The sequence below is a fragment of the Musca autumnalis genome, unplaced genomic scaffold (assembly GCF_047663935.1).
Source record: "Musca autumnalis isolate F117 unplaced genomic scaffold, ASM4766393v1 scaffold_4, whole genome shotgun sequence".
Lineage (NCBI taxonomy): Eukaryota > Metazoa > Arthropoda > Insecta > Diptera > Muscidae > Musca > Musca autumnalis.
Window position 1 is genome coordinate 64,368,974 of NW_027411977.1, and position 23,318 is coordinate 64,392,291.

Sequence of the window (23,318 nt, forward strand, 5' to 3'; positions counted from 1 at the left end):
TATGGTATTAGTTTGCGTATATCGAAATACAGTCGAATTTCTCTATAAAGCACTTCCCTGCAACGAATACTTCTCTATAACCAAGTTGTTTTTAAGGCACAAGTGGAAATTCTTCAACAAAATAATCTCTTTATAGCGAATTTTCTCTATAACGTAGTAACCTTCGGTCCCCAAGTGCTACTTTATAGAGAAGTTCGACTGTAATTCTTTAAATGTGGTGTCGTATTATGGTTCAACTTCCTTCTAGCGACGTCCAAGCCCCATTTTTGGGTATATCGCTTAAGAACAATTCTTGTAATGTGGTGTCATACTGGAGTCCGCGTCGAGATAAAAAGGAGTTGGCATACCATTGAGCTTTATATACATATTAAATAATTTAACTTTTTATTTTCAAAATTTCATATAACTGATATCTGCATTAATTCTACAGATGTTGACCGTATAAATTTTCGTTTCCATGAACAAAAAATCCCAATAGTAATACAAAATAGCAATAATATTGCAAGCAATACAAAGAATACTAGAAATTTGCTTAGATCAACCGGTTTCCACCGTCGTTTTATGCCCTCTTGAGGCTCGTATAGGCATCAATGGGACATTCATTTTGATTTTGTAAACACCATACGGGTTGCAATGCTTCAGCGGCAATACCATTCTCTACCAAACGTTCACGATGTACCAACATACGGGGTTCAGCTTGACGCCAGCTATCTTTGCTATCGGTCCACAAACGTTCAGCCATAGCACTGGCACGTGGCCAAAAACGTTGGTCCAAGGTGTGTTCATCGATTTGTTCTGACCATATGGCAGCCTCAGCACCCATAACAAGTGGTACATAATCACCGGCAATACGTTCCATGCGATTCTCATAGACCTTTTGCCAACCAATATAGGGGGAACACCAATTGTTACCATCCGTTACCCAACCAGCACCACCACAATCAAAATAGAGAGCATCATAATTGGAAACAATGACACGGAAACCTCGTTTCAAAATATCTGTAACTTTTGGATCCATACCGGTGGTCCATATTTGTATTATATACCGTTCTTTATCCAAATAATCATCCAAATAGGGGACATCGGTTAGATGGCTTGTCCACAAGGTAATGGGCACCTTTTCTCCTCCCGAAACCTTGTCAACTCGTTCCAAGGCTTTGGTTTGGAAATGACCCCATAAACGTATAAAATCACTTTCCTGTAAACCCCAGCCTTGCTTCGAAGTCATCCAATTACGTATTTGTTCACTGCTATTCCAGCAATTTACAGAAACTTCATCACCACCCATGTGGAATACATCAGGCTTGAAGAGATCGAACATTTCCTGGTATATGTCTTCCAAAATGGAATACATTTCATCTACAGTGGGATCCAATTGGCCACAAGGTGGTTCAACGCAATAATCTTTCCATGGTTGGGCATTGAAACAGGCGGTCATGTTTTTGTGTTGCCAACCCTCACCAACATGGGCTGGAGCATCAAATTCAGGCATAACACGTATACCTCGCACTCGGCCATATTCCACAATCTCGGCAATATCTTCATGGCTATAAACCTTGCGTGGGGAGTAGGCACCTAATTTGTACAATTCTGGACGGGATTTTACCTCCAAGGGGAAACTGTGGGAATCGGTAATGTGCCAATGGAATGTGTTGAGTTTTACCATGGCCATGGCATCTGTAAATGAAAAATATACAATGTCAGTGTTATGCTGATAAAGTGTTACTTGATTTTTACTTACCCAATGTCCTCTTAATAGCCTTGGTGGAATAGAAATTTCTCGATGTATCCAACAACAAACCACGCCATTTAAATGCTGGCCCATCTTCAATGGATGCCTTGGCCAAAATTTGCAATTCACGCCTAATATCATCATAGACAATCAATTGACTCAGGGTCTCCAAACCATGGCGGGCACCAAAATAGTTGTTGGCCGAAATTTTAACCTCAACTTGATTATTACCCGTTGTCACAATGTCCAGCTTATAACTTTCATCTGTATTTAAAGTTAAGCGTGGCACTTCTTCATTAGCCCTATTCGTATCATCCAATTCAATGGTAATTTTCAAGGGATGTCCTTCTTTCCGCAAAACATTATGATTTGGCACCTTATTGTTTAATATATCCATAAAACGTTCCCGATTAGCATCCCACAATTTTGCTTGTTTCGTATATGAAGGCACATTGAATTCAATTGAATCTTTACTAATGTGCAGTAGCACATTATCCATGTTTACATTTCCACTTGGCTTAGGCCAGAGAGTACCAATAGTGTCACCACAAAACATACGACATACTGGTAGACTGATGGCGGTATTCCAGTTCTTTTCCGATAATTCTTCTTTCATACATTTTCCCTGGCGGCACACATATCCATAAATTAAGCTGAAAGTTGAGGGGAAAGGAAAGGAAAGTACACAAAATGATTAGTACACAAATTAAAAGATGGAACATGTTCTTATATCCAATGTAACCAATGCCTAAAAGCTGATAATATTGTGTTGTATGGTATCTAGGAAATATATCGATCCACTCTTTCAAGTACTTTTGGAACATATAAAGTATATTTTAAGGGCTGTTCCAGAATCTTTTTGGATTTTTACCGAAGATTGTCATTGTGGTTCTGATGGCCCAAATGGACAATAGTTCAAAAACTTTGCCGTGCAAAGAATAAAATTTTTACATTCCTGTTCGACGATCGTTTTAAAATTGTTTCCGACGTCAGTGCATGTGGTTCTTTTTGCAACGATTAACGGACCCAAAGCTGCTATGGTAACCAACTTCAATGGTTGGTTGGCATAATAACTGTTGGAAGGAATGGCTCCAAAATAAGGTCCAGATACAATATGGACCATTCCTTCAGGCACCTCCTCCACGAAAGTTCAATACTTTTCCGCTTAAACTAAGTTTAAGGCAACTTAAATAGTACTTGATTATGACCACATCTTTTGTAGGATAAACAAATACTTTCCCAGATATTGGCCCCGAAATGTTCAAATATGTATGTAGGATAACTCCTTCATGAATAGTGTAGATTTTATAACGATGTGCTACAGGGTGCCTATATAATCCCTTTGCAGCGGGTTCCTTCTACCAGATTGACCCAGAACCACACAACATCTGTGTTCCGGCCAGCGACTGCCACCTCAGTGTACATATCTTTGTATTGGTTGGAAGCAGCATATCCCGGAATGCCTGCTCCAAAAAGAATGGTCCGTGCTCGGAAGGAGGAAAACCCAGGACCATTATATTTGTCCTCGGTTTGTCACATCCGCATGTTCACCCATATCCATCCTTCGCCCATATCCAACCTTCAGGAGTGAGTGCATCTAAGGGCTTGCTCTGGACTTTCCCACATGAGGGACTACGACAGGGACTATGTTAATGCATGCTGCGTGAAAACAGTCCCCAGTGAGTCGTCGTCAGATTACGAAACTCCCCCGCAGTACCCCCAACAGAAACTGCACACGCAGTATTTAACACCAACCGTTGTTGTTCCAATCCCAGAAAATTCATGCTTTTTGCAATTTAATTGCAATAGACACCGAGTTATGATCGAGGAACGTCATGAGTGGACGACATGAGTCGGAAGAATATCAAGGTCGCGACGGTGCAGGAAACCGAGATCAACAACAACTGCAACTTACAGCGTTCTGATGGTTACAACGTACAGAGGAAGGATCGTACAACGTACAGAGGAGGTGGGTGATTAGCTTTTCTTTTGCACCAGTCTGTTCAATACAGACCTATCTCGCTTGGGCCTGATTCTAATGACCAGTACATGGAATGTATGGGAGCAGCAGTAGCTATGTGTGGAACTGCCAACGTAGAGTTGCTGAACATCCCGCCGATAAATAGCTGTACCTCAGGTTACATGCCTGATATTAGCCCGCTTTTGGAAGGTAATAACCGTCTGTACTTGGGGACTTTAATGCGCAACATGAGATATGGCATCCGGCCCTCGGAGAGGTACAGAGCTGGCTGAGCAGATTGATAGCTCTACGTTTTGCTCGGTCAATGAGGACGCCCCTACCAGAATTAGAGAGTGTCACTGTTCGCCAGACATAACCATCGTGCCACCTAGTCTAACAAATGGTGTCACCTGGTAACCCGTAATTTCTCTTGGATCAGACCATCTCCCCATAATTGTCTCCATTAGAGAGTTCACCAATCACCACTTCAGAGAGCTGCCCAATTCTACTTTTGTTCGGGTAGCGGAAAGGACGTTCCGAGATATCACCACTGCTGCTGCCGCTCCCCATATACCTGCTGGTCGAATACCCGAAAAGAGACCAAACTTCCCAGCAGAGGCGACGGGACTATTAGCGTGATTAGTAGCGAGCCAACCCCAATAACCCCAGAGTCAGGGAGCTGACACTGGAAGTTAACAGGTTGGTCGGAGAGCATAAGCGGAACAAATGGTTAAATCATCTGAAGAGTTGCAGCATCGGAGCCGGTATCAGTGAATTGTGGGCAACGGTTAAGTCACTCTCGAACCCTGAACGTCACGTTGACTGACCCGAAGAGGTGCGCAAGTTATTTCAATCGACAGTTTGTCGAGAACCCCGGGAGTGACAAATCTGATATCTTCCTGCCGAGGAAGAACCACCACAGTTTACAATGGATGATGGGCCCTGATGGAATTTCCTATATTGCTGAAACATGTGGATGAGCCAAGTGTGGATTATCTCAATAAAGTTACCATTTATCGCTAGCCACCCTTATTGTTCCCGATATCTGGAAAATGGGCAAGTCCCCCTACTGAAGCCAGGCAAGTATTCCAGAAAAAGTGAATCGTACAGTCCGATTTCGCTTTTGTCACCCGTAGCAAAGACCCTTGAAGCCTTAGTCCTCCCCAGCGTCAGAAATTGCTATCCACTTGCCGATTATCAGCACGGATTCCGTAAGCAGCACAGCACGACAACAGTGCTGCACTCCATCTCCACACATATTTGTCGAAGACTCGACCAGAGTCCGCAGTGTGATAGAACAGTGATGATGACGCTTGACTTACACTGTGCAACATTTTTAAGGTGATCTTGTGCAAACAATTCGAAGTTAGGATTTTTTGAAAGTACAGACCCAAACGACAAGAAACCCTAGTTTGGTTTTGTTGTGTCAAATCCAGCTCGGATTTTATAGCCCCATCTAAACATGGTTAAATATTTTTAAAGAAATTCGGTGCTATATCTCTGAAACCAATGCGAATCTTCTTCTGACCTCTGAAGCAAATTTGTAGATAAGGACAAGAATAAAATATTTGGAGAAATAATGAACTCGAAAAACTACACTTAATGCCTCAAATTTCAAAATATATGCAAAAGTTCCAAAATTTTTTTACATTTCGCACTTGGTTCAGCTCCCAATGTTTAGTCGTTGTACGTACTTTCAAATAATGCATACTAGAAGTTGTTTGCATTTTCAGTGTTGCATAGTGTTATCAAAAGCCTTTGATACTGTCAGGCACACCACGCTGTTTGAGGACATTGAGCAGACAACATTGAGCATTCACACTGACGCAGTTGCGAAGGCCATAAGCAAATATAGTGTGAATAAAGCCCTCGGGGTACATCACCCATCTATCACAGCTGAGAAGCGTCAGCTGGCACGACAAACGAGAGTATTTTTGGCTCAGCTACGATCGGGATACTGTAGTCGCCTAAATTCTTAAAGGACAAAGATCAATCGCACCGTGCAAAACATCTGCCCAGTATGCAACTGCCCTGCCAAACTCCAGTGGACCTGTGTGTACATCCCATCGAAGCAGCCACTTTCCTGGAACAGGGGATAGACCCAGAGCCAGATTGAGCAGAAGAATAAACACACAAACGCACAATAACACTCTGCAACACGAAAAAAATTAACCATATTCTGACACCGCAGCATGATATAAGACAAAAAAAAGAAGACACGTGTCTCGGCGTTTCGTCCCATCACTTCGAATTTCGCGGTTATGGGCTTCCAAAAGTCAGAGGCCTTGGTATCAAAAAGGATCAAATTGTCAGTCTCATATGATAGCATGATATAAGACAAAAAAAAAAAGAAGACACGTGTCTCGGCGTTTCGTCCCATCACTTCGAATTTCGCGGTTATGGGCTTCCAAAAGTCGGAGGCCTTGGTATCAAAAAGGATCACATTGTCAGTCTCATATCTCCCAAACTATTAAGAATTTTGATTTCCACTCCGAGGCAAAGTTGTAGTACTTGTCATAAGGAACAAAACTTGTCAATACACAAAATCCTTCAAAGGACATCTTCAATGTTATAACTATCTCATGTTATGGTTAAATAATGATAAGCATGGCATGGAATATTGTAAGCACGAGAAAAAATATTTATAAAATACACACTTTTCAGGATTTTTGTTATTTTGACTTTTAAGATAGATTCATAGAAAGTTCGTATGCTCTAAAAAGTTGTTTATTGTGATGTCAGATAGTCCCAATTTACATTAGGCGAGTTTACTTGCGGCAATTGTCAGTTTGATGGAGAGAGAGGTGAGGTATATGGTAACCCTTTACCTCTCAACACCCTCTCTCACCCACAAACTGACAATTGCCGCAAGTAAACTCGCCTAATGTAAATTGGGACATACATTTGTGTACTTGGTTGTTTCCTTGAATTTTGAACGGTTCGTGCCCTATGGATTAAAGCACGAGAAAAAATGATTAAAAACACATTTTTTCAGGTTTTTTGCTATTTTGACTTTTAAGATCGATTCATAGAAAGTTGTTTATTGTGATTTTAAATACATGCTTATAGTTGGTTGTTTTCTTGAATTTTGAACGGTACCCTATGGACTAGGTTTTTTTGTTATTATACCCTCTGCATTTATGCTAACGAGGGTATATACACTTTCATACGAGCAAAATGTGCCTCATCGAAATAATCGTTTTAGACCCCAGGAGTCGATTGAGCAATGTCCGTCCGTCTGTCTGGCTGGTGCGCACCATAACTCTCGAACGGATTAACCGATTTGGTCCAAAATTTGGCTTTCGCAATATTTTGTCCAAACTTAGTTTAAGTTCGAAGATGGGCTATATCGGTCCACTCCTTCCGGTACCTCCCCCACAAAAGTTCGAAATTGTTCGGAAAAAACGACGGTACAAGTTTCATCAGGGGCAAGTTCATACTTCCCGAGAAAATAGCCTGAAAGATGCAAAAAGCCCCTATGACACCGTGTGTAGTGGATGGAGCGCAAGATAACTCTCGAAAGGATCTGCCGATTCAGGCCAAAATTTGGCCTTCGTAATATTTTGTTCAAACATAGTTTAAATTCGAAGATAAGCCATATTGGTCCACTCCTTCAGGTACCTCCCACTCAAAAGTTCAAAAATGTTCGGAAAAATTGTGCGCACGATAACTCTTGAATGTAATCCAAACTTTGTACATCCTAATATATCTACCAGATATAGATCAGGTTCGAATATGGACTACATTTGTCTACTCCTTCTGGTACCTCTCACACAAAATTTCGAATAAGTTCACTTTAAGACCTGCTCTCGAATCACTTAGATTTTTGTTGAACCGATTTGCATTCGCTACCTCCATTACGACGGTAAACGTTTTTTCAGGCGCAAGTCCATATTTCTTAGGAAAACAGCCCGAAGTGTGTAAAAAATCCCTATGTCACCATATGTGGCGGTCGCAGAGCACGAAAACTCTCGATTTGGTCCAACTTTGGTCTTCGTCATATTATATCCAAACTTAGTTTCATGTGGCAGTGCCGGCCCACAACTACCGGTACTACTCCCCAATATTTAAAAAATGTCTCTGAAATGCTAGGACGATATTACTTGAATGGGACAACCAATTTGGTCCAAACTTTAGATCTCCTAATATTTTGTCAAAATTTAGTTTAAGTTCTAAAATGGCCCATATCCATCCTCCCAAAGGGTACCTCCCACACAAAAGTTCAACATTTGTGTCTTAGTACAGTTAGTTCCTAATCCACATTTTTGTCAGGAAGTTCAAATGTCCAAAAAGGGCCACAAAATTCGGAAGAGACCTTAAATACATGCGATCTGTCCGTAGGTGAAAGTTTCACTTCACATTGGCTGAGGGTATATGGCAAATAACAAAATTCCTTTGCAATTCCATTTGAAAAAAATTAAAAAAATTTTCGCGAGCACATCTACGATTTTTGGTATAGACTTAAAGGAAAAAAATTTGGTTTCAAACCAGCTCGCGTTCACGAAATTGGCCGATGCGCGCAAAAGCTATAGCGGCTTTTATCCTCTTATAAAGAAAAAATATTTTAAAATTTTTATTTTTTATATTGAGAAAATGTAAGCATATATCAGTAACAGCATTTGATATCCATCCGTAGATGCACCAAAATTTCCAAAATGTGTTTTTATTTTCGCGGAAAATCAAACAAATTAAAAAAATCTAGCAATAAATTCAATTTATTCTAACTCAGAGTCCGTATAAACCTCTAAAAACTAAATTAAAAATAAACAAGTAAAAAAGCATTAAGTTCGGCCGGGCCGAACTTTTCATACCCTCCACCATAAAATATTCATTCCTGTCCCCAACTTTAAGTGAGTACGTTAAAATGTCAGATAATGTACATAAAATGCTTCATTCGGGAGGCCCTTTTTTATGGTGCCTATATCTAACTGTTGACAATTTTGGTGGGCTAGAAATTGGGAGGTACTGTTATATAGGGGTTATAATAAAACATGGGCCTATGTTGAAAGTTTTTGATGGGAGCCTTTAATGTGAAATAACTCCTAATTCGGTTAAAAAATTTAGCTAGAATCCTCAAAATATCGAAAATCGGTACATAACGTGGGAACTTCAAATGTCATTAACAGCTAGTTCGGAGGTATCTGGGCTATACGAAAATATGAACTTAAATGAACAATTTTTGTTGACTTTTAAATTTCAAATTACAGAAAGTTCGTCCAAAAAATACAGCTAAGGTACGGAAAATCGGGAGGTTTGTTTTGGGGCTATACAAAAACATGGACCTACCTTCGGTTAAAAATTGTTGATGCAGATGTGTGGTGACCACTACAACCTTCAAATGTCAAATTACAGTTAGTTCTGTTAAAAATTGTGGCTAAAATTGCCAAATTACTGAAAATTGGGAGGTACCGTTACATGGGAGCTATATCCGAACATGGACCTATGTTGACAATTTTTGATGGAGAGGTGTTGTGACCACTAAGAACTTCAAATGTCAAATTACTGCTAGTTCGGTTTAATATTGTAGCTAAAATCATCAAATTACTGAGGGCTTTCTTGACAATTTTTGGTGCAGAGGTGTGGTGACCACTAAGAATTTCAAATGTCAAATGTTCAAATTACAGATAATTCGGTTAAAACTTGTTGGTAAAATTCTCAAAATACCTGAAATCGGGCGGTAACGTTATATGGGGGCTATTCCAAAACATGGACCTATGTCCACTAGTTATATAAATTTATTGACATTTAAGAACCCTAAATGTCAATTGATAGCTAAATCGGTCTGAAAATGTAGATAAAAACGTCAAAATGCCGTAAATCGGGTGTACTGTTATATAGGGGCTATACCAAAACGTGGACCTAGGTCCCCAACTTTTGTTATATAAGTTTATTGACATTTTAGAACTTCAAATGTCAAATTATAGCTCCATCGGTCCGAAAATGTAGCTAAAAACGTCAAAATGCCGTAAATCGGGGGGTACCGTTATATGGGGGCTATACCAAAACGTAGACCTATGTCCACAACTTTTGTTATATAAGTTTATTGATACTTAAGAACCCTAAATGTAAAATTATATCTAAATCGGTCTGAAAATGTAGCTAAAACCGTCAAAATACCGTAAATCGGGGGGAACCGTTATATGGGGGCTAAACCAAAACGTGGACCTATGTCCACAACTTTTGTTATATAAGTTTATTGATACTTAAGAACCCTAAATGTCAAATTATAGCTACATCGGTCTGATAATGTAGCTAAAAACGTCAAAATACCGTATATCGGGGGGTACCATTATATGGGGGCTATACCAAAACGTGAACCTATGTCCACAACTTTTGTTATATACGTTTATTGATACTTAAGAACCCTAAATGTCAAATTATAGCCAAATCGGTCTAAAAATGTAGCTAAAAACGTCAAAATACCGCAAATCAGGGGGGTACCGTTATATGGGGGCTATACCAAAACGTGAACCTATGTCCACAAGTTTTGTTATATATATTTATTAACACTTAAGAACCCTAAATGTCAAATTATAGCTAAATCGGTCTAAAAATGTAGCTAAAAACGTCAAAATACCGCAAATCGGGGGGTACCGTTATATGGGGGCTATATCAAAACGTGGACCTATGTCCACAAGTTTTGTTATATGTGTTTACTGACACTTAAGAACCCTAAATGTCAAATTATAGCCAAATCAGTCTGAAAATGTAGCTAAAAACGTCAAAATACCGTAAATCGGGGGGTACCGTTATATGGGGGCTATACCAAAACGTGGACCGATATAGCCCATCATCGAACTTGACCTGCCTGCAAACAAAAGACGCATTTTCCCAAAATTTCAGCGTCCTATCTCCATTTTTGTGGATGCTAGAGTGATTACCACAGACGGACGGACGGACAGACGGACGGACGGACGTGCTCAGATCGACTTAGAATTTTACCCTGATCAAGAATATATATACTTTATAGGGTCGCAAATGAGTATTTCAATGCGTTACAAACGGAAAAACAAACTTAATATACCCTCCATACTATGGTGGAGGGTATAAAAAAATAGAAAAAAATATTTGAGAGTTATCCAACTATTTCGCTAAAATCTAATACATAAATTAAAGTATACTGCTAAAACTTTATCAAAATATATGGTTTACCATCGTGAAAGCTTAACTGCTTACTGTGATTACTTATAAGGATAAGAAATTAAGAGTAATATTGAAATTGCTGTCATTAAAAAAATATGAAAATTAAAAAGCCTGTAATTCGCGAATTAGTTAAAGTCGGCTGATGCGCATCCGATTTTGGATCCGGTTTCGTCAGCGTCCATCAAAAATACGTCATTATACACCTATTTCAAATAGATTCTTCAAAAACCGCGGATGTGCCGCCACATTCAATTTTTGGCGAAATACCTATATTACACGTGTTTTCGAAAATATTATATTCGCGAGTATAGGTTTCCATTTATGTAAAAATTTTTAAAGAAAATCGCGGTTTAGTACGCGGATTTGTCAAAATATATGTTTGCTGATTTTCCGATTTTCAAGGTATCTATATCCGCGGTTTTAGTAGATGAATTCGATCGCGGAAGGCTTCATTAGAACCGTCGCGTAAAAAAACTAAATTCACCCGGGTTTCAAAGAATATTGAGTGACAGTTGTAAATTTTACGCGCAAAAAATATGTTTTGTAAGAAAATTCACGCATGAAATTTTGGCCTTTCGACTTCAGTTACTAGGATGCTGTAAGGAGCACACTCATGAGATATGCACCAAACGACGTAAAATCACGAGTTCTATAATCGTGTTATGAGTTTGGAATATGATCTTCTTGCGCGTCCGAATTATTAAACAAATTCAAAAAACCCCGAAATTCCGGCTTTAAAATGTCAGCATCAATTTTAGGTGGATGCAGTGGATATATCGAAAAATCATGCACAGCTATGTTATTGCCCATGGAGTATTCTGTGATTCATTCTTTGGGAATAGGTCTATAAAATGTAAGGTTAAGCCAGAAATCGCATGGGAACATAAAAAACTTGTTGGTATGCTCCTAAAAGTTGTTTATTGTGATGTCAGATATATTTTTGTAGTTGGTTATCATTGAATTTTGAAGGGTTTAGGCTCTATGGACGAGAACCTGAGAAAAATCGATTATCTAAGACTTTTTCCCCATTCTGACCTTTCAGAATGGCTCCTTGGAATTTTGTTTATTCCACAAAATTATGTATTGAGATTTAAGGCATATTTTAGTAGTTGGTTGTTTCTTTAAATTTTGAACGGTTTGGTATCTATGAACCAAAATCGAAGAAAAATCGACAAAAATTTAATTTTCTTATAGTTTTGTTGCTATTTTCACCTTTAAGGACTGCTCCTAGAAAGTTCGTGCAGTCAAGAAAGTTCTTTGCTGATGTCTACGGTACAATTTTGTAGTTGACAGTTTCCACGAATTGTTAGCCGTTAGATGTCTATGGACCAAAAACCCGAAATACAATTTAAAAGAAATTTGACCTTGACGATTTTTGACCTTGAAGATGACCTTTGATTGATTTTGTGTATTGACAAGTTTTGTTCCTTATGACAAGTACTACAACTTTGCCTCGGAGTGGAAATCAAAATTCTTAATAGTTTGGGAGATATGAGCCTGACAATGTGATCCTTTTTGATACCAAGGCCTCCGACTTTTGGAAGCCCATAACCGCGAAATTCGAAGTGATGGGACGAAACGCCGAGACACGTGTCTTCTTTATTTTGGTCTTTTATCATGCTGCCGTCTCATGACTCAAAAAATGACACACGGTATAATAAACACTATTACAACAACACAACAACAACAGGTTGCCTATAAGGACTATCTTCAAAATCGTCGGAACATGGCAAAATGTTGTGCTGTGCACACCGGACACTGAGCTTTTGTTAACCATGGAACCAAACAAGGAAAAATAGAAAACGGTTTAGGACCTGTAACGTGACAAAATTACTACTTATGGAAAATAATTCTCGTTCAATTTATACCTTAGGCCACATAAGCATTAAGCTACAAGGGTTGGGACAAAAAACTATTCTAAATCCGCCAACTTTCACCTTGGTGTCATAACGTCTTGTTAAGGTCTGCCCATTTCGTTGGAGTAGCTGATATATAAACAGGGCCTTTGGGTAAGCAGTTCCATAGGGTCTTCATAACAGCTGTTCCACTGGGCCTTCGTTCCTGACCATCTACAGCCAAACGCCGAATATATCGTATTCCCGAAAAACTACAGCCGTACACAAAATACATCATGTTCCAGATCATCTCGTTTTCCGATCATCTATAGCCGGAAGCCCAATACGTCGTGTTCCCGATCATCTACAAACGAATACCCAATATGTCGTGTTCCCGATCATCTACAGCCGGACACCCAATACGACGTGTCCCGGATGGTCTACACCCGAACACCGAATTTTATAATTATGCACTCAGCCTTTAGGCTAATGAGGGTACATACACTTTGATACGACCAATAGTATGTTTGGACGAAATGCGCACGATATTTCTCTAAGACAGTAAGACATATCCGCCACACAAATTTTCGCAAAAGTGCAGTTTAAGAGCTGCTCTCGATTCCATTTTATTTTTGTTGTAACAACTTGTATTCGCTGCCTCCATTGCGACAGAACACATTTTTCAGGGGCAGGTCCACACTTCCTGAGAAAAATGGCTCAAAAGGCGTAAAAGCTTCTATGGCATCAAGTGTAGAAGGGATCAACCGATTTGGTTGAAATTTTGGGTATCGTAATATTTTATATCGGTCCACTCCTTCCGGTACCTACCCCACCTAAAAGTTTTCGCTAAAATGGTGCGCACGATAATATCCGAAGGGAATAGCCGAATTGATCATAACTTAATTCCAGGCATAGATCAATTTTGAATATGGTCTAAAACTTGTACCTCCCACACAAAATTTGGTAAATCTACAGTCAAACAGCTCGTCTCCGTTCGTTGTGAAATTGTTTGCAACAAGTTCTTCTTGCGGGCAACGCAATTAATTTCGGGGACAAGTCCTTTCTTCCTGAGATAATGGCCCGAAAGCTCCATAATTTCTTACAGACTCGGATTTTTCCGAATATTGAATAAATGGGACTCGTCTGGTACATGTTATGCATGCAGCCCTAGGTACAATGGGACATTTTTTCCGGGACAAGTCCATACTTCCTGAGAAATTGATCCAAAACCCAAAAAACTCCTATAGACGACAGATGTATTGCATATACAGATCACTGTCGGCACAACTGATTGATTCTTTCTTACTTGTTCTTCTGCACTTTTGCAACTGAACTGAAACTATATGGAGACATTATTGCATTAACTTGATCATACCCTTGTGCCAGACATTGAAAATAACACATGAAATTATTTTAGCTTTTAGGTGAGAACGGAAGTGAAGGCGCTTTCTCGCTTCTTACCCATAAGTTCATAACATTTTCATGAAAATTTGCATAGTCTGGCACAAGAGATACTTACGGACTATTCTGACAATCTAGATTCCAATTAAGGTAGTAATACCCTAGACAGACGGCAACGTTAATTTGCATTAACTGTCTTATAGCTTATTTAGACTGGCCATAAATCCTCGACTGGATTTAATAAATCCAGTACAAATCTCATTGCATTTAGATATACATTTTGGAGGATTTAAATGGCAGTCAGCTGATTTTTGTTCATAGCACCATTACCAAGGTAGATGCATCAGCCCAACTGAACGAATGTGAAACGTCAAAAGAATTTTTTTGTCTCAAAAAACATACGTCAAATTACAAATGTATTGCTTAATAATAAAAATGTTAGCACATTATGCTACTAATGCTAACTAAAGAGCAAATAAAGAATTATTTTATCACAGTTTGCCAATCTAAAATAAATAAACGAATTATTTTATCGTTTAGACATGGAAAATATTAGTCTTGGTTGATTAAAATCAACTTTGTACATCAAAACAAATTTAATTTTTCCGCCTTGTTTGCAAATTTTTACATTTTAAATTATTTTTAGTGTAGCAATTCACCGATGCATCTACATTGTTTCTTGTGCCAGCTTGCAACTTTTTGTATTTTCTAGCAACATGTTGCAAAAAACAGAGTTGTATACGAGGCTTTATGCCAGATTTAAAACAAATCCACTCAATAGGAGGATTTATTTTTGTATGGGAAATCTGGTAGATTTTGGCTTTGGATTCCGGCTAATGGTGTCATATCTAAATGGCATATTAATTCAAATTAATTCGTGCATTATCCACATTCTTAATGCACAAAATCAAAGGAAATTTGAACTGAATTTAGGTATTTCAATATAGCAATGCTGTAAAAGAGAGCCCATATTCATGTAGGAGAGAGAGCATATTCATGCTCTGAGACCATGGCAGAACTACCAGGTAGTGGTATCACACCAGCTGAACGAATATGAAAAGTCAAATCCCTTTATAAAAAAATTATTTTTGTTGTAATTTCCCCAACAACATTAAGAAAGTTTTGACATAACATATTCAAAATTTTACAATGCCACTACCTGGGTAATTGTGCCATGTCTGAGACACAATTTGCATTGAAAATCAATTGTCTTTTGTCAAATTTCAATGTTTATGAAAATAAAAAGGAAAACAAATCAGAAATTTTCGCGTTTCTTTCAAATAAGTAGTGGTCTTTCTCGAATAGATTAGCAGCTAATCGTTTTTCGCTCCTTCTATCAAATCTATTTTTAAAATTTTTATTTTCACAAGCATTTCATTACCCACCATACCAATTCTATCGAAAATAATATCTTCTTCAAATGTTTCTTTAGAGTTATATAATATAATGTAAAAGGACTCAAAAATATCGCGAATAAATTTAATTTATTTTTGCATTATCGTGGTGAAAAGGTCAATGGTAGAAAGTATATTTGTTTCGAATATTTTGGCGAACTTTTGTAAAACTTTATGAAATGGTCTGCTGGGTACAAACAAAAAACACAAACAGCTGTTTCATAAATGCAGAAACTATCGTCTGTCAGGGTAAAAAGTTAATTCAAATTAAGGAATTTTTAATGCAAATTAACTCTGCCGTCTGTCTATGGTATTACTTTAGTTTAGAATACTTGGTTATTTACTTTCAATTGTTCCTCTCTATTTATCAACAAATTCCACCCACTGTGTACCCGATATTCATCGATTTGGTACAGAAATTTAATATATTCTACGTTTACAACTTTTTGACAGTTGAAACCCGAAGTAAATGTCATACAAACCATATATGTAGGTATGTATTTTTTATTGCTTATAAGCCTTCGTTGACAACATTCACATGCAACAATAGAAGCCAATGACCCCATCCATGGATGAAGAAAAATTGTCTTAACACCAGCTCTCAATGTTGCGCATGCTTCGTGATTGGTGTTTCAAAATTCTATTCTACCTTTCATACACTCCGTGCATTAGTATTCAAACACTTTAAGAATAGAAAGAAAGTATAAACGCCGCATACATTTCTTTTTCAATTTTTTTCATTTTGATGTCAAGCAAAACAGGTATTGAATATGAGACAGATCGAGTACCTCAAAGCGGTAGTGGGTGAGTGGTTGATAAGGCCAAAATAAAAAATACGTCTTTGTTGCTCACTAAAGAAATCAATGGATTAATTAGCATTTTATGGTTATGATATTAATGTCTGTGTGTGTGTGAAATAATTCAATCAACACGACTTACGGATAAACTGAAAACCACAATATGAAATGTTTGGCAAAAAAGCTAACAAACATTTTGCAAAGAAATTGAAATTTTCGATAATAAAAGTAACTTATTTGATTTAATGATATATTGGAACTGAATTTAATGATAAAATTAAGTGAATTTAAATCCATAAATTCTTGGCAATATTGGCGACTAGTTGCACTTGAATTGTTGACATACTTACAGTCAATGGCATTGCACTTGGTTATCAAGAGATTAGAAAATAAATCAATAAACAATAAAAGCTAAACTGTTGTGAAAGGTCAGCCAGCTAGTTAGTTACTTTGTCGGCTAAGACGTGGATTTTGTTCAAAGCACCCACAAAATTTATTTCGAAATAATTACAAAACACTTTAGGAGTCATCCATGGTTGGAAGATATTACTTATATTTGTGTAGAAGTTTTTTTTTTTTTTTTTGTTGTTGCATACTTACTCTTCAGGTGATCCTGATGAAATGCCAATATTTAATGCCAGTAATAGACTAGTTAGTGTTATTAAAATTGTCATGCTTGTGTTGCTTTTGGTGGAGTTACAGACCAGAGGGATATGTCGATGGCCTAAAACTATTTCGTTGTAATGGTTATTGTTGTTGTTGTTTATTGTTCACTGTTAACGCAGGCACTTTAACAAGGCTGTAGAAAGATACTGGCGGCCGTAAACAATGCCAGCACACGACTGAAATACAAAAACCAAACAAAGTAAAATCAAAGCTTAAAAATACAACAATTATTTTTAGACATGAATAAGGTATGTTTTTTGTTTTTCTTTTTTTTTTTTTCATTTTTGTATTGTTATATTGGCTGGCATATGATGATGAGATACCAACCAACAACAGCCAGCCAGCCACAAGAGATACTCTAACACGACCACTGCCACTTGGCTGTTAACGTCTTCAAGCATAGGTTTTTTTTATTATTTTTTTTTCACTTGGTTTTTTACTCTTTTTTATATCTCTTTTTTTGTTTTGTTGAAACAAAAAGAGAATTATGTTTTTTTTTGTTTTAAAATTGTTGTTTGTTTAAAGATAGCAGTAGCATGAAAAACATATTTTCTAATTAAATTTCATTTTGCTTGCCACTTTGTTACAAATAAAAGTTCGTTGTTTCAATAATTGTGAAGATTTGTTTGCCTTTTTACATTTTTGTATATTGAAAAATTATTCATTAATTTTTAAACTTAAATGCAAGATATATCGGGCGGTATCGCGGAACAAGCCAAGTTTAAGGCCCGATCACAGGTCTTTTTGACATACATATCTACAGTCGATAGCCCTAGCGCCCGAATTTATTTTCAGAGCCAACCAAGGCAATATTGGTATCATTTTGAAGCTTGTAAAGACTAGATTCGGGCGGTATCGCTATACCGTGTCTCTCAAAAACGTATCAACATATTTACATATTTTCCAAATTTAACATTTTTGCGAAGCTCAAAAATTGTGGTGCCCGGACTTAACACCAAGACGATTTTTTAATTTCAAAATTATTTTTTCTTAATTTCGAAAAAAGTGATTTCATATTTTTACAAATAAATGGTAATTTCTTTAAAAGCGAAGCTATTTTGTTATTTTTTTAATTTTAGCCGCTTTCCAATTTAGAAAAAATATTTTCATATTCTTACTACAGCTTTACATTTTCTTAAATTGTCGAAATATTTTAGTAAAAAATCGGGCGATTTTTTTTTTCAACAAAATATGAAAATATTTACAGCCTGTTTCGCTATGCCGAACGATATAGAGGGAGCCTTCAACAATGTGAAGCTGGAATCCATTCATAATTCGCTCACTAACGCAGGAGTTTCCTCTATCCTTGTTAGGTGGGTTGATGAAATGCTGAAGAGCAGAATCATCAACTCCCATCTAGGAGAGAGTTCCGTAAGGAAAAAGGTTTGCAGGGGTACGCCTCAAGGAGGAGTTTTATCACCCCTCCTCTGGCTCCTTGTAATAAACGAAATTCTTTTAAATTTCAACCAACTAAGGACGAAGGTGGTAGCCTATGCTGACGATGTTATCTTCATAAGCGGCAATTTCTTGTCGACCATATCAGACCTTATGCTGCGTGCTTTAGTGCAGCTGTCTCGCTGGGCTCGCACCAATTGACTTGGTGTGAATTCAACGAAGACTGAGCTCGTACTCTACACGAAGAAGCGCAAAATTCCCGATTTCCCGCTACCAGAGCTGGACGGTGTTGCCCTAAAACTCTCATCGGAAGCCAAATACCTCGATGTTATCCTGGACCAACGCTTAAATTGGAAAAGGAATACTGAGGAGAGGGTTAAGAGGGGTTTTATGGCACTCTATTCCTGTAAGAACTCCATTGGTAAAAGTTGGGGTCTCAAACTAAAGATCATACACTGGTTGTATGATACCGTGGTTCTCCCAATTCTTACCTATGGTGGGCTTGTCTTGTGGCATGCACTCGGGAACAGTGCACTTCTGTCCAAATTATCTAGTGTTCAAAGAGCCGCATCTCTGCTAATCTCTGGAGCCATTAGAAGTACACCTCAAGCCGCCCTGAATGTGATACTTGATCTCCAACCTCTGGACATCACTATGTTACGTGCCACCTACAGCGGCGCTACGGTGTGGTACCAGTCAGCTCAGGGGGGCCATCTTCAGGGCGGTCCCAACCCATACACCAGTAGCCCTAGGGGACGAACAATTATATATGATAACTACACTAACATAAAAATGAAACGATCACGAACACGAGTCCACTCGAAACAAAGGAGCTTGACGTACTTGCCCCCACACTTCGCCCGCCCATCCTTGACCCTTAGATCCATGGAAAAACACAACATCATTATAAGGGCCCCACCTCCCTCAAACACTCACATCAGGTCAAACTCACCTCTCCTCTCCCACAGATAGAACTCAGAACATCAAGTTACTTCATTACATTCAAACAGGAATACAATTTATTAAACTTATCATGATTAGCCTTAAATCTAACAGATAGCCGATAATAACAAAAAAATGAATTCTTGGAACACTAACGCCAAGAGGGATGTTTTCTATGAAGAAGGCATTAATTAGTTCAGATTACCCTTACCTATTAATGGAACCCAATGATGCCAAATTTTTAGGCCACTAATTGCTACTAGATTTCCTACCTAAGAGAGCTCTTTTAGGGGGACCGTGAGACACTTCAATTTGTCCACACAACTTTAAGCAAATCTCGAAAAATTGGAAATAATTCCATATAGTTTGGGGTAACCCTACTCTCAAAAAAATCAAAAAAATAAACTGGAGTTAATGTCCCTCACAATAATAAAGAGATCTGATTTACGCTTAACACTTATTAGACACCACTTAAACAGCACAACTTAACCTAGGTTATTGTTAATAATGATAATTGCAAAATTTAGTTTTTTTTTTTAGTTAGACGTTTTGATATTATTTCATTATAGGTTTTTCATTTTCTCAAACAAACAAAATCTGCATTGAGTCGCCCTTTTTTTAAACTTTCATAAATTCATTGTACTCATAAACATTCTGTTGGCAATTACTGGATTTCATTATCTTCTTTTTTCTTTTTGTATTTCTAGGCAACGATTTGGTGCGCCGCGGTTTTTCGGGCTTGGGACTAGATCACTTTGGCTACTTTTTACCTGGATTGTCCATACCGAAACTACTTTTGGATCGGTGCGTTTTCCTCCAGGGAATCCCATACACTGGTCCAGATGGATTTAGCAAACAACAACCTCATCAATACTTCTTTGTGAAAGGAATGAGCTGACCTCTCCGCTTAGATAGCCGGAGAGGTCAGTGAATGACATCGATTTCTGTTTGGCGATATCTTAAAATAAATACACAAACACAAATCACCGTCACTAACTGGGCACCAAAAATATATAACCAACTTACAATTTGTTTTTATCGCCCACAACATGGGTTTAAGAAAACTATATTTTTAATAAATGAAATTCACGATAGCTCGCTTGTTTTATTTGAAAAAATGGGGGTTCGCTTTCTTTAAAAAAAACGGATAACAATTACCGTCTGCGGCACAACTCTGGAAAATGAGAGCCATTTTAACCATTTTGGCCCTTTTATACTCCGGAAAACACGCTTACATTTTCCTCATTTTCTTATCCTTCCGACATTTATTTTGTTATGATTGTATTCCAAACTAAGAAGGCCTATAGACCCCACATGGTTGCCTTTTCGCCATACGTACAACTTTATGAACTACCTCTGTCAATGCAACTGTGTACATGGCATCACTTGCCTAACACCTCCCAGCATGACTGTTTCCGTTTTTTTCTTTTTTTGCCGATGGGAAGTGGAGAGTCGCTGCGGGCCTTCAACGTTTTTTTATTCAAATTTAACTAAATAGACATCAACACGCAACAACTATCAACTTTCAGGCGGCGAGGACGGCTTTCAGGCATAGAGAGGCAGGTATGTGGCAGTGTTCACGATCTGGACATGCAAAGGTCCTCTTCCCCTTCACCGATTTACTTGAGTTCAGTGGAGCCGATCACATCAGTGATTATATACCCACTGTACTCAACTTCAACCAAATTAACGTCACAATCCCAAGCAGAGATGCCTGGTCTAGTGGTAGCCCTACTCTTGGCGGTCTGGCCATCTACACAGACGGTTCAAAGATGGAGGATGGCACAGGTGCCGGGGTCTTCTGCGAAAACCCACAAATTAAGCAATCCTTCAAACTCAACGATAACTACAGTGTCTTTCAGGCAGAGATTTTTGCAATTAGGAAAGCAGCGGAGATGGTCAAAGAACTTGGGAGTATCCTTAAAGGACCGGCGACTATTTTTGTCGATAGTCAAGCGGCCCTTAAGGCTCTCAAGTCATGGACCATAAACTCAAAAGCTATCCTCGACTGCAAAAACGCTCTGCTTGAAGTACGCAACTTCGTTGGTCTTTGCTGGGTTCCAGGACACAGTGATATAAAGGGAAACGAAGAGGCGGATGAACTAGCACGGGGTGGCTCTCAATCGACTGACTTGCCAGTTGAGTCATCTATCAGACCACCAAAGTGCTACCACATCCGGAAACTTCGCGGTTACTTCCTTGAGAAGGCGGGGCAAAGGTGGCAAATGGAAACTGGCTGTAAGGTATCCAAGGCAATCTGGCCCAGCTATTCTCAGCATAGAACCAACTCTCTTTTCTCACTAAATAAGTTAGGGATAAAGACCACTGTAGGTCTCATTAATGGTCACAACATGGTCAGGTCCCTAACTTCTAGATGGGACAACAGTAGTGTAGACTATTGTATGCTATGTCAAGATCCAGAAGAAACAGAGACGGTCGAACATCTACTATGTAGATGCCCCTCGTTACTCACAAGGAGACATCGATTCTTCGGTAGATATGAGATAAATACTCTGACTTTCTTCCTTGACATAGACTCCATCTAATTGTACCAATTCGCCAAAAATCTCACATGGCTGGCAAACAAAACTAATTAATCACTGTTTTTCTTTCTCCTTCACACAGGGGGATAGAAATCGGCTCAACACTGAACAACACCCTCAGCGGCAACACACCCACATCACACCCACATCACATCCACTACATCATCATCTTTGCCACAATCACAGCAGCCGCGCATCCATATCCATTACTCATCGCACCCATCACACCAAACCACTCTACATCAACAAACCTGCAATAGACCAACCACCGTATATTACTTCAGAATATACCAGTCACCACTTTCAACACCCATCTTATAAATCAGCATCCATCATCATCACATCCAACCCACCAAAACCACTCTACATCAACAAATCTGATGCTTACCAATCACCGTTTCATCTTTATAGACCAACCACCGCACACATCCATCATCACAACCTCAGCAACAACCTATAAACTCACATCCATCATCACAGCATCACCTACACACTCAACTTCACAACAAATCCGCAATAGTCCAGCATCTATCATCATCACATATAGTCCAACCACAACACACAGTTTCATTAAGGATGATCACAATGGACCTCAAGGTCTCCGAGTGAAGTAGCTGCCAACAACGGTAGCTGCGCGTCCTAAAACCAAACCAAACCATGCCGAACGAAAATGAAAACGAAAGAAAAACAACTAAACTCGTGTATGATTTTTATACCCTACACCACCCTGTGGTAAGGGTATTATGTGTTAGTGCATTTGTATGTAACATGCCTAAGTTCGCCATCAGACCATCTGCTTTTTAACATGTATGGCATCAGCTGTTCTGTATATTAGTATACCCAAAGGGTGACGTAGGGGATGGAAGATACCAAGCAACGGTCCTGACCGGCTTTAACATGGCAAAGCCCAGGATTTATCTTGGTCCCTCTTTCATCTCAAGTGGACACTGACCTTCCCGTGGTGTCACCTGGGGAACTGCCTTTAACACCCGTTAAAGGTAGTGAGCTAACATGTGCCGCGCGTTCACCCATAAGAACGTTAAAAACTTGGGTTTGGGCGTCGGGTTAGTAACCCTCCCCTAGAAAAACAGCCTACTATGAAAAAACGAAAGAAAAGAAAAACAAATCCCTCTAAAGTTGACGACTCCCGCAAACGTTTTAAGGACCATGATCTGCGAATCTGCACCTGGAATGTTCGCACCCTTTATAGAGAAGGTGCAGTTTACGCATTGGCAGACGTACTTGAAAAGTACAAGGACGATATTACTGCCATACAGGAAATACGATGGAACGGGAAAGGCGTCACAACAACACCTAAAGGTGACGCACTGTATTATAGCTGCCATGACACAAAGTATGAGTTTGGTTGCGGATTTGCAGTTGGTCGGAGGTTAAAACATCTGGTATCCAGCTTCACCCCACTGAATGAAAGACTCGCTGCATTTCGATTAAAGGCAAAATTCTTCAACATCAGCTTTATTTGCGCTCATGCTCCCATTGAAGACAAGGA

The 23,318-nt window shown here is 38.7% G+C and overlaps 1 protein-coding gene across 3 annotated transcripts in view; it reads right to left on the bottom strand.

Annotated features, from left to right (window-relative positions):
* Positions 1–349: 349 nt before the first annotated feature.
* Positions 350–23,318, bottom strand: part of Hexo1 (beta-hexosaminidase 1) — a 34,924-nt gene continuing 11,955 nt past the window's right edge. For all 3 annotated transcript variants that reach the window (XM_073987279.1, XM_073987281.1, XM_073987280.1), the window contains 3 exons: positions 16,863–17,104; positions 1,742–2,385; positions 350–1,677 (listed from right to left, as the gene is read on the bottom strand). In XM_073987279.1, the coding sequence (XP_073843380.1) occupies positions 560–1,677; positions 1,742–2,385; positions 16,863–16,936 (1,836 nt within the window). In that variant the 5' untranslated portion in view covers positions 16,937–17,104 and the 3' untranslated portion in view covers positions 350–559. The remainder of the gene's footprint in view (positions 1,678–1,741; positions 2,386–16,862; positions 17,105–23,318) is intronic.